General features: G+C 38.4%; 1 protein-coding gene across 1 annotated transcript in view; it reads left to right on the top strand.

Moving 5' to 3' along the window:
* Slc9c1 (solute carrier family 9 member C1) overlaps window positions 1-12,921 on the top strand; it is a 59,887-nt gene that overhangs the window by 25,061 nt on the left and 21,905 nt on the right. The window contains exons 14-19 of the mRNA XM_027413261.1: window positions 2,456-2,575; window positions 5,178-5,373; window positions 6,571-6,756; window positions 7,957-8,106; window positions 9,428-9,479; window positions 11,089-11,237. Coding sequence (XP_027269062.1) covers window positions 2,456-2,575; window positions 5,178-5,373; window positions 6,571-6,756; window positions 7,957-8,106; window positions 9,428-9,479; window positions 11,089-11,237 — 853 coding nt within the window. The remainder of the gene's footprint in view (window positions 1-2,455; window positions 2,576-5,177; window positions 5,374-6,570; window positions 6,757-7,956; window positions 8,107-9,427; window positions 9,480-11,088; window positions 11,238-12,921) is intronic.

The following is a 12,921-nucleotide window of genomic DNA, read 5'->3' as shown; positions in this document are numbered from 1 at the left end:
TAGCATGCAGCACATATCTATAAGGAAAACAGATGTTCAATACTCACTACAGTTCAAGTACAGATTTTCCCCAAGAGCATAAGAGTTTTCATTTCCAGCTATTCTGTGCAAATCATTACAACACTTTATATATCCAGCAAGGAAGATAAAATGTGTTATTTAAAACTTGGTTTCCTTATCATGTATTTAGATATGTCCATGTATAACACGATAGAATCCATTTGTTCTCTAAATCCATACCTTTCAAATGCTTAGATGAGCTCCACAGAATTGAAGGAGCTGAGAAAATGAATCTTTTTAAAATCATCCAGTGCCCTCTTCAGAGAAGACAGATATACAGAGCACAGTGGAAATAATAATGAATAAATACCACTCTAACAATCCTTGTCATTACATTGTCTGGTTAGAGGCAATGTGTCAAAAACAAAGCATCAGGGAGCAAAAAACCAACTTGATTTGTTTTTAACCTTTAAATCAAGCACTAAGGCAGAAGCATGCCATGCCCAGAGGACAGACAGGGAATCGACACAAAGACAGGGTGAACAGTGGGCACAAGGAAGGGGCACAAACAGACTAAAGGGATAATGCAGGAGATTGTTGAGACATGTGATAATTTATTCACACATATAAGACACATATTTAGCACCAATGTATGCCGAGCCACATGCCAGGCTCGACAGGCAATACCAAAGTAGTAGCGCTACGTTCCCACTGCTAGAGAACTATCGATCACACTTGTTTTTGGTACATGCTTTTTTTTTTTTTTTCCTCACCTACGTTGGAATTGATTTTGTCATTTCTTGATTGGAACCACTCAGTAGCTCCACTGGTTGGGGTGACCTGTAGTGAGAAAAACAAGTCTAATAATAGGAGATGCAGAGGGATTACCAAGGGCACCAGTACCTACTCATAGTGCATATGCAGCACCCTGTGAAACAATACTATACATTGTTTACTCTTACTGAGTGCCAGACACACTTTTGAGCATGTTCCATGCATTGCCTATGTTCAGCTCACAGAGCTTCTATAAAAGAAGTGCTCCTATTGTCTCCATGATGCATTGAAAGGAAGTGAAGGACAGAGAAACTGAGTTGCTTACTTGAGGTTATTTGTCTAATAAATCACAGAGCTGGGATGCAAAGTAACTATGCTTTTTCCCCAAATGAGGTCTCAGGAGTGAACACGTTCATATAAAACAGAAATCTAAGTGCCTAAACTACTGTGTACCTGGTATATGACTTGACATTTTTTGATGCTGAATATGTGTCCTAACATGTGAATAAAATTGTTGTATGTCACAACAATCTCCCACATTGTCTCTCAGTCCCTTTGTGCTCCTTCCTGGTGCCCACTATTGCCCCCTTCTTTGTGTCAGTTTCCTCTCAGTCTTCTGGATATGTCTGCTTAGTGACTGATTACTTTGTAATTAGGGCTCTGGAATCCCCTAATTTAAAGATTTATTAGTACCTGTGAAAAAGCCATATCTTATCTGAGACAATAATACCTTCAAAAAGGTTTCCTATCCAGAACTCTATTTTTATATCCACTTTGTTGGTGGAGAGTTTTCTCCTATTTATTGTCTCCATGACAACAGCTATGAAAGTGGTTACTTGCTTATTTCATCACACTGATCCATGGACACTTAAGGAAAGAGATCAATATTTCTTCATAGTTTATCCATAGCATGCCACAACCATTTAGACTAGTTCAATAACTATTTACAATTTATAGATGAATCATATTAAATCCTGGAGAATTGAATGACTGCATCACTTTCAATGATATCAATATACCTAGAGAGGAAAAAAAAACGTAAATTTCAGAGTGAGACAAAATAATCAAGAGGAACGACAAAGTCAGCTCTAATACTTGGAGTTCCAATATTCTTCAGTTACACAACATGACACAATAAGACACAAAGCCTAAGGAACTGTTCGACAAGGACAATGAGAGTCCTTGGTAAAGATACATTTCTTATAAAATCAAGAGGGCTTGCCGAGCCAAACCAAGCCACTGCTCACAGATCTGAACTGTTCTGATAAAAAATTAAATCTACAAGCAGCTTCTGGTAAGTGCTGCAAACCTGCCTTCGAGTCTCTTATGACATTGACCTCTCCAAGGTAACATGTTTACCCTCTTGTAGTCACTTGAGGTGGGCTAGATGCTTTATGTACTACTGGGTTATCCCAGTCTGACAGCTCATTTTATCTCCATGAACAAGCATGTTAGAGAGAATGAGTATTTCTTCATTGCCATAACAGATGATGGCAATAAAATAAAAACCTAGGTGTCAAATGGTTGACTGTTTCCCCAGATCAGTTAGATCTCTACTACTTGTATTCCTAATAATCTGGGCTCTTTTCAGTGAGTTGGTCTCACAACCTGACTACACAGTTGTGTATTATCTCAAGGTACTTAAAACACATTTAATGATTTCTCTGTGCTTTTTTTTTAGATATATGAGTCCTGAAACCATAAAGAACTATTCTGAAAGCAAAAAAGTCCTCTCCTTCCTTAGAAAATTACTACTCAACTGGGTGTACAATACTAAAAAGGATAAAGGGGTTCCATCGAGGTGAGCAACCCTGGAATAGGAAATGTGATGGTAACTTTTGAAAGTTAGTTCCTGTTAAAATTATAACGTAAATGCTTTGCAAACTATTTTGAAGTGGATTACAATTTAATTCTTTACATACATACAAAAATTACTTAAAAGAAGAAAAGATATAAGAATGATATTTTGTTTGTTTTTTGTAATAGGGTTGATTGTATTTTTAAGAAGCTGTGTATGCTAGGCAAACATTCTATACTATGCTAAATCTCTAGTAATATTCTCCTTTTTATTAGCATGCTAATTGTACATAATATGTTTGATTATGACATTTTCATACATGTACATATTCACCCTGTTACACTCTCTTTTGACCCCCAAATCTTCTAAACTACCCATTTTCAACTTTAATATTCGTGTGTGTGTGTGTGTGTGTGTGTGTGTGTGTGTGTGTGTGTGTGTGTGTGTGTGTGTGTGTCCCTGAATGAGTTTCATTAATGTTGTCTTAGTTAGGGATTCTGTTGCTGTGATGAAACACCATGACCAAAAGCAACTTGGGGAAGAAAGTGTTCATTTCATCTTACAGCTGTAGTTCATCATCCATGAAGGTCGGGGCAATAACTCAAGATTGGAACCTGGAGGCAGAAACTGATACAGGGGCCTTGGAAAAATGAGGCTCACTGGCTTACTACACACAGCTTGCTCAGCCTGCCTTTTCATACATCTCAAACCCATCTGCCCAGGGATGGCACCACCCACAATGGGCTGGGCCCTCCCACATTGGTCATCAATCATTAATCAACAAAATGAACCTACAGGCCAATCTGGTGGAGGCATTCTCTCAATTAAGGTTTCCTATTTCCCAATTGACTCTAGTTTGTGTCAAGTTGACATAAAACTAGTCAGCACAGTTGTTTACCTGGGCATGAGTGGGGATTTATTTGCAGGTTCATGGGTAGTAGTTTGTTTACACTAACATTTGCACCTAACTTTTTTCTGAAGGAGCAGGGTTTGAGAGAGACGGAGATTTATAGATCTAGTAAAAGGTTTAATAGATGCCAGGACAGAGGGGTAGGTTGAAGGAAAGGCTTTAACTCACTCAGAAAGAAAAGTTAGTTATTTTAGGGCCCTTATGAAAGACTAGAGAGCAGAAAGATGATATGCTCCCACCCAATTGAGCCAAAGGTGGGCTAATGTCACCCAGTGAGACTAAGATATATTCCATTTTCTTGTATTTTGGCTGTATTTCTGGGTATTTAAAAAGATCACTGGATATTGCTGGATAAGGGGCATCTATAAGAACAGTGGACCTAGTTAATATGTTATCAAACAGTTCTGTCTGCAACCCTTCTACATTTGGGGTTTATTATCTGGAAATGCCAAGTCCTGTGATAAGAAAACATGGTTCTTGTTATGGCTAGAGTCTGTGAAACTTCACAGCAGTTAGGTCTATGGTCTACTAATTCATAGTGGATACAACACTGAAGAAAATGTCGCTCTCATTTCCCCATCATCTGTTAATTGCATGTATATCCACAGGAAAAAGGTGAACCTATACTCCAGACATAATGGCATGCCGACTGTCCTAATCTTTTGCAGCTCTTATGCAATGAAAGCTGCTGTGAGTTGGAGAGCAACCGCCATGTCAGACCTGGAAGTCAGTCCACTACACTGCTTTCCCTGCTGTCTCTGATTATTGCATTTTTTTTCTGCCCTTTCTTCCATGATGTTCTGAACCTCTCAAGGGGTAGTGCAGATGCCCCCTTTATGACTGAGAATACATTTATTCTCTGTACAAACACAAAAGGAAACATCTCTGCTGAAAGCTGACAGGAACACTAGTCTATGGGTATAAGCACGGCTCTTTAGCAGCTTGGGTGGATACAGCAGGTTGATTTATCACATAGAGAGCATTAGTTTCCCCACTAGAGCCTCCTGCCTCCCCAGTCACAACCTTTTTGACCATACCAGATATGAATTCCCTCATGTGACATGAGCATCAAATCCAAACAGAAGACAGTTGGTTGTCCCTATAACAGACCTCCCACTTTTGCATCAGTGAGCTCATCGTGCCTGGCCAGCCAGCCTGCACAGTTTCCATAGCTGAGCAAGACTGCCCATGACAATTTTTCCCTGCTGCTTCATGCCATTTCCTGAAACCATGAGAGCTAGCCAGCAGGAGGAAGCTTCCCGATCAGGTTGATTTCTCTGTATCCTGTGACCAAACCATTTGGGTCAAGCATTTGGCTCTTACCAACTAGTAGTTCCAGTAGGCAACCAATAGTAGTAGAAATTGCCTGTATTGTTTGGGAGACCTGAGGGAATTCCTTGGACAAGAGTTCATAGGAAGGTAGCCTGCCCTTGGCACCAGGATTTTTGCTTAAAAGTGTGTGGCTTCTAGGAACCGCTTGATTCTCCCACATCAGGTATCTCCACTGATTTCTTTATTAGATTAACAATCATCAGATTTGTTCAAGATGCTAATATCTAGCTAGTGAGGCAACTTCCTAGAATTCAGCAGGGCTCTCTGGCTCCCGGTAACTAGAAAAGGACTGACCAAATAAAGAAAATATATTTCATGTAATTTTTTTTCAGATAAAATTGTCTTCCCTTTTTATTTTTGCAGATACTTTCTTCTTCAAGCATGCCATAAAATAGTCTTTGCAGATGAATTTGAGTACACTGGATACCTTGCTGTATTAATGAGTGTATATCCTATGATAATCTGTTGGATAGCCCGAGTAAATGATATCTATGAAGATGAAATAAAGTGTGCTAACTACTATTTTCTTACATTTTATATTCTAGAGGCTCTACTTAAGGTAATCTGAAATTTGTGCATATGAATGTGTAATGGGAGACACATTGCAACCTCAGCTAGAGTTTCCTAAGAGAGTATTGTGGACTTCTGTGTCCTCTCAAAGCCCACAAATTTCATTTTTAAAGGTGACGTTGAAAGCAACAATGTAAAATATGGGTGCTTTAAGCATTGACTTCGTCCTTGCCAAAATACAAGGATGCAGGTCGAAGAGACACAGAGTGAGCTGAAACTGTATCAGTCGCATTCTTTTCAAAGGTTTCTCATACAGTATATTTGATCTTATTCTTTCCCCTCCCTGAACTTTTCCCAGATCCTACCCACCTCCTATCTACACCATTTCATGTTCTCTACCCCCTCAAAAAAGATGAAAATCAAACGAAAAATAATAACACAAAAATACCAAAACAAAATAAAAGGTGCACAAACCCCGCAAAGTCTGTTTTGTGTCTGACTACTCTAAGGCAGAATGCATGGCTTGAAAAAAAATAAAAGACAAAAATATCTCTGAGATGCACAGATTTGAACATGTCTTATGTGTGATGGCTTCTGCTAGCTTTACAATGTGCTGAGATAAAAGCACTGATGCAATTACCAAGGAAGTTTAGATAAAAGATTTACAGTCACTTAACTTTTCAAAATATTAAAAATTTCTTTTCTTTTACATCATCACAGAACAAATTAATTTTTAAATCTTGAACTGATTTAATAAAATCTAGCCCATGTGAATTACAAATATATATATATGTATATATATATATATATATACATATATATATGATTTTTTTTACTACTCAGCATCACACATTTGATATAATTAAATAGTATAAAATAAAGACCTCAGGATTCTTGTGGAATTTAGAGCTGTTTGAAATCAAGGAACCCTAATACAGGATATTTTTGTGTATTTGGCTTGCCCCCCAACTGCTGACCAATGACAACTCCAGTGTCATTTGATAAGTCTGTCTTTCATCTATACCCTTGCTGTACAATTATACCTACATCAGCAGTCTTAGTTTTCCTTCTCTAAGGGATACAGTTACAAGTATCCTCTGCTTACTTTCCTGTCCAAGGTATTTTTGACAGAGAGTCTGACAGGTAGATCAAGGAAAAGCCCAGTTGATAACGTTTACATTCAGGGCGGGGAGCACTTTCATAAAAGCAGAAAATACGACGACGTCGCTTCCTTTTTTATCAACAGGTGGCAGCAATAAGAAAAGAATTTTTTTCACACACCTGGCTCCTGTTTGAGCTGGGGATTACCTTAATCGGAATCATAGATTTAATACTTAGAGAAACAGGCTCCATTAGTTACGACCATGAGTTAAATGAGACTGTGATATTTATGAACATAGTTCGACTCCTTCGGATCCCACGCATCTTGAAGGTAAAGCACGGGGCTTCGGTTTCCTCTGTGGGCTTGGAATCAGGAAATATCAGCTTAAAATCAGCTCAACAGGTTCAGAGAAAACAGGTGCTGGTGGGCTGATGTTTAAGTCTAAACGTTTAGCTACCTATAACAAGCCAAAATTTCAAATACCCAAATTATATTATAAATCCATTTAGCTTATGGAACTATAGACATTCACCTCAACCTTCCCTTTTTAACAGAGAATGCTTGGAAAATCCATGTTTATGTAAATATTAGTGTATTCCAAGTAATATTTGTCTATATAGTTAGCTGGGAATTTAAAATGGAAATAAAACAATCACCACAAAATAATCCACAACGATGAAGCCAATAGTATATATTCACACAGATCAAGAACTAAAATAGTGTGATTTCATATTGTGTAAAGTTAGTGTTATGGTATCAAAATTACATGTCTAATCTATGTTGCTTTCACATGTATATGACTATGTAAGTGATTGGAAAGCTATTAATCCATTATCCTATGAGGATGTATAGGTAGAGAAACAGCCATAGAATATTTATATCTTTCTAATGCATTCTTAGAAATGGTTTTGCTACTAAGACCTAAACCAACCAGATATAGTCAGTTTTTAGTATATACTTTTGTAGTACTCTGTGAGACAACAGATTACACTAGTACACAATTTAATCTGAGGAAGGCAAGTCTAGAGTATTCCAAAGACTACAGTCCATTCTCTCTAACATGTGTATACAGACAGAGTCTAGGAAATAGATGAGGATCTGTTGGGCTAAGAAAAGTTCAGAAGTATGTTCAGAAAACTCTGAATGCTTATGTCAGATGGTAGACCTGTGAATGTGAATAGAGACTAGTTGAGACCTTTGTTCCTATGGAGCATATTTTTAGAAGGGAAGTAGCATGGAATCTGCATGTTCCAATGTCACGGAGCAGGAGAAATGCAAAATAGTAGCATGATATTTACTTTTCTATACCTGGGATAAAGCGCTATGATCAAGGTGACTCAGAGAAGAGAGAACACATTGGGTTCACGGGGACAAGAGTCTGTCATGGGAGGGAGGCATGACAGCTGGAGCAGAAACTAAGGGCTCACATCTTATACCACTAGCACAACAGAGAAAGCAACTGACCCAACTAAGTTAATTACAAACCAAAGAATATACAGTTAATGTTTAATAACAGTCCCTTTGTTTTAGCTCATAACACCAAAGTTGCTGCATATAATAGACAAAAGGATGAGCCATCAGATATCTTTTCGTTATGCTATACTAAAAGGCTATGTCCAAGGGGAAATTGATGTACTGAATATAATTGATCACATCGCAAGTTCCAAACAGGCTAAACAGGTGAGAGAAAAGCCAACCATGTGGAGAAACCTTAACTCTCCTCAGTGCCCTGTTGCCACACATATCCTGTCTGGTGTCTTTACACACAGGTGTGGTCTCTAACTCCTGAGTTGCTGGCCTATTTCTATAACTACATCACTTGTCTTCTTTAGCTAGAAAGTCTGTGCCATATTAGCACACGAGGATGATCTTGGAAGGTGCTTTTGTATCCATGCACAGTGCTCAACTGTCTCCCAGTGCAGCCTCCAGGATTAGTCAGGAAATAGTGCGTAGTGAGGAGGAGTGGCCGAAGTGCTGATCAGAGCTTCCACAGCATGTTCCAAAGCTCCTTCCATTTCTCTCCATTTTCTAATTTTGACAAGAATGAAAAGTGAAGGAAATAGAAGCCAGTGGTCTGGCAGACAAAAAGGAGGAAGGAAAACTACATGTTATCTACATGTGCCCAGTCACATGCTCTCATTATGCAGATGAGAAATTGGTCCAAGAGAGAGATTTGCTTGATCATGCCTACCCTCCCACGGCTAGTATGTGGCAAAGATATCTTAGACCTAAATTATTTTTATTTCAATTTTATTTTTTATTCTCAATTTGAAGCATATTAATTTCTGTACACACCTAGAAGTTTGACAACGAGGTGGGATTATGTTTTTGCCTTTCAACATAATTTGTAATATTTGAATGCCTATGCCACAAGCATAGTAAAAATAATGTACACCCAACACAAGGTAAAACACATAAATAGCGTTTCTCCTCTCTGCTACCTACAATTATAAGCCAGCTTGTTTAGCATCTCCCATGACTAATACCTAGCAATGGGATTTAAGAGGACAAAGAATGGGATGCAAAGGACTTGTGTTTCTAAAATATCAACCAATGCTTGTTGTGATTTTAATTCTCATACACTTTGGTCAAATCTTCTCTGCATTTGAGATTGAAAACCACCCCATGTCTCTAATTTGAAATCTCATTGCCCAAATCCTAATATGACCCTTAAGATGGTCTTCCTCATGCATAAAATATTTATTTTTATTTTATGTGTTATGTGTTTTGTACACTTGTATGTATGCACAGGGTGGATACCAGGTTCTCATGGAGACCAGAAGAGGGCACCTGATCCTCTGGAACCAGACTTAGGGACAGTTTTAAGCTGCTTTGTGGGTGCTGAGAATTGAGCTCAGGTCTGCTGTAAGAATAGCAAGAGCTCTTAACTGATAAGACATCTCTCCAGACCCACCATCATGCTTTTGAATAAAGTTATCTTATTATCTTACAAATCAGTTACAAATGTAAAGCTCTTTTCTTATGGTTTTTTGTTCTATAGATGCTGTTAAAGAGGGTAACGAGGAACATGGAACGTGCTATGAAAGAGCTAGGTAGGCACCTTCACTCTAAATGTTCAACTTAGCTACCTCTTATTATGACAACTTCAGAAAAGCAATGGGTTTTAGAACCAAAAATCTACAAAAGAAACCCACTTCTTTTTATGAATGTTTATTTTTATTATATTGTGTGAGTGTTTTGTCTGCATGCATGCCAGACAAAGGGTGTAGAATCCCCTGGAACTGGAATCAGACAGTTGTGAGCCCCTACATGGATTCTGGGAACTGAACCTTGGCCTTCTTCAAGAACAGTAAGTGTTCGTAACCACTGAGCCATCTCTCCATCCCCCAAACCCTAATTCTTAATAGTAAAACTGTAAACTTAAACAACCCACGTGATTGTGTTTTTCTAGTGAATGTAATTAGTGTAAAGTTATATTGACATATAACATATATCAGTATAGAAGTAACACTTGCTCTCTACTTGACACAATACAAGGTTTTTATGTATGGTCCAACAACCCATGTGATTGTGTTTTTCTAGTGTATGTAATTAGTGTAAAGTTATATTGACATATAACATATATCAGTATAGAAGTAGTCACCACACTTGCTCTCTACCTGACACAATACAAGGCTTTTATGTGTGGCCTAACAATCCACATTACCACACCATGATATTTATAACATCTGTAGCTTTTTTAATCCCCCCTTCTGCCAAAATAGATGTAACATGTGCCTTACTGACTGACTCAAAGAATATTGCAGAGACATTCAGAATTTGTGGACTGAGATCAAAGCAGAGAAAGCCCTGAGGATTTCCCTGAGAAGTGCAGAGGGTACGATGCCCACCTGGCAAGAGGGTCATCTCTGAGTGCGCCAGGCTGTACTTTTGGTAGAGGAAAAATCCTGAGTGAAACAAATACCCCGAAAAATAGTGGTCACATATGAAAACAGCGCTCACATGTAAAGACATAGTGTTCACATGTGAAAACGGTGCTCACATGTAAAGACAAGGCTTGGCAGGAAGTGGCAGGCAGCAAAAGAGTACAGAGAGCCTGAGAATAATGCTCGGGAGAGCTGTAAGGCAACTAGTTACACAAGACAGAGAAGAAGTGAAGACCAAGGGAAAGCCCCCATGCCTAATGTGACTGGATGAGGTTTACATGGGCATCTAGGAATCCAGAGAAGCTAAGCAGAAAGGTACAGATGGATGTGTCTTCCAGGTTTGCCAACAGGACATGAAGAAAATGATCCAGGATGAGCTATAGGACTTAATCAGAAACCAAAGCTGAACATGCAGTATGTAGCCAGAAATCCTGTTGAGAACTGAACAGGAAAGTGGATCATGAATAGCAGAAATGTGGCTCCAAGCATGCTTGTAGGGCCTAGCAATGGTGGGCCAGTGTAACCATTATTTTAGGGATAGGGCTTTCCATCTTTTTCCATGGGCTTAGCACAAGTGTTGGTGTAACCAAGAAAATGACAAAACCCCAGTATTACTGGTTGTGGGATTGATGGTAGCAGGCCTGACAGTGAGATGCATGCCCCTGTGGTAAAAGTTGCAGTTATTGACTTAGAGAAGAATGGTTAGTTTCATGTCCTCACAAAATACTTAAAGCTTTCTTCTCATTTTACCTAAAAATATTGCATTGTTCTTCAGGCTACTTAGAATATGATCATCCAGAAATTGCTGTCACTATGAAAACCAAGGAGGAGATTAATGTCATGCTCAATATGGCTAGAGAAATTGTCAAGGCTTTCAGGTCCAAAGGAATTATACATAAAATGGAAGGTACTGAAATTAATAAGGTAAGATGGTGTATTTTCAAAGTAATCATGTAGTTTTTTATACACAAGCCACTGAAAAAGGATGAGACTAGAGATATTAAGACTTTTTGTGCTCTGTGAAAGTGAAGCTTATGTAGACTCAGACTCAGTGTTAGAATGTCATGATATCAAATATCCTCCTCGTGATAGGCACAAAAAGTTTCCAAAAATGTACACAAAGGAAAAAGAACCTACATGTTCCACTATAAATATCATACAAGCACACAAATTACAGAATAGTGTAGGACCAAAAAAAACTGTGTTTAGAAAAGACAAATAGAAAAAAGAAAGTCAAAATGACAGAAATAAATAAATCTTGTGGGGAGTTGGAGGAGATGAAGTGGAGCACAGATACAAAATCTTAAAGAAAAAATTTAAAGAAATTATCTTAAATTTACATTAGGATCTCCAAACAAAAGGCAAAGATGAGCAGAATGGCTAAAGCCAACACCATCAAACTTCATACTGTTTATGGAAAATAAGGAAGTTGGACCTTTACCTAAAACCATGCAGAGAAAATAACTCAAAATGCATCCACGGCCTAGAAGTAAAACCTAAAACTATAAAACAGAAAGAGGAAAACATAGGACTAAAATTCTATTACTAACTAAGCTGATTTCTTGGAATTAGTGCCAAAAGCACATGCAAGCATAGACTAAAAAAAGAAAGAAAATGAACAGCATTTTAAAAACATGCATCTAATTATTGCATGCTTTAAAAAAATGGTGACCCATGAAGTGAGAGGGGATATTTTTAATTTATACTTTTAAAATATTGATATGTAGAGAATTTTCCTAAAACTAAAAACACATGGTTTTTAAAACAGCAACAAATCTGAAAAGGCATCCAAAAAAACACAACCAAATGACCCAAATAAGTATGTAGAAATGTGCCTGATATCACTGGCCCCCAGGGAAACGGGAATCTAAAAAATGAGACAACAAATGTGTAGGGAGACACTGTAGCCCCGCCTCCTAGTAGCCTGGACAGGTGTGCCAGGACACGCCCATGAGGGCATGGTCAGGGGAGGTCTAAGGTGGTGATTCGGGAATGATTTTTAAGGCCCTTCTCTCTGGCCTGGCTACCTTGCTGCCCCTGGCATGCTCTGGCTTGCGTTTGGGCTGGTGTTTATCTAAATAAAGAAATCTTAGCCTTACGTGCACTTGGCACGCAGTAATCATCACAAATGGAAAGGAAATTCGGCAGGATGGCCACACCAACTCAGGAAAACAGAAATATGGTGGTGAGCAAGTACAGAAAACGGAATCCCTGCATGCCATTGGTAGGGATGTAAACTGGGGTGACCTCTATGGAAATGGCATTGAATGCTCACAGCACACTAACATTGCCGTTTGGACCAGCAATTTTTCGGGACATACACTCAAAGTAAGGAAAGCAGAATCTTTAAGAGAGATTTCTTCATCCGTATTCATAGAAACAAACAGTTTGCACAGTGTCTGCCACATAGAGATGAACGATGCAGTTCAGTGGGAGAGTGCTTGCCTACCATAAATAAAGCCCTGAATTCAATAGTTAGTACTATAAATAAGTTAATTACATATATAAAAAGAAAATAGCTGGTAGTGCTAGAGCATGCCTATAATGGAAGCAGAGGCAGGAGAATCAGGAGTTCATGATAATCTTTGAGTAGAGGTGAATTAATGGC

This window comes from Cricetulus griseus, chromosome 4 (assembly GCF_003668045.3).
Source record: "Cricetulus griseus strain 17A/GY chromosome 4, alternate assembly CriGri-PICRH-1.0, whole genome shotgun sequence".
NCBI classification, from domain to species: domain Eukaryota; kingdom Metazoa; phylum Chordata; class Mammalia; order Rodentia; family Cricetidae; genus Cricetulus; species Cricetulus griseus.
The sequence above is the reverse complement of the archived record's forward strand: the minus strand, read 5'-3'. Positions and strand labels throughout refer to the sequence as shown.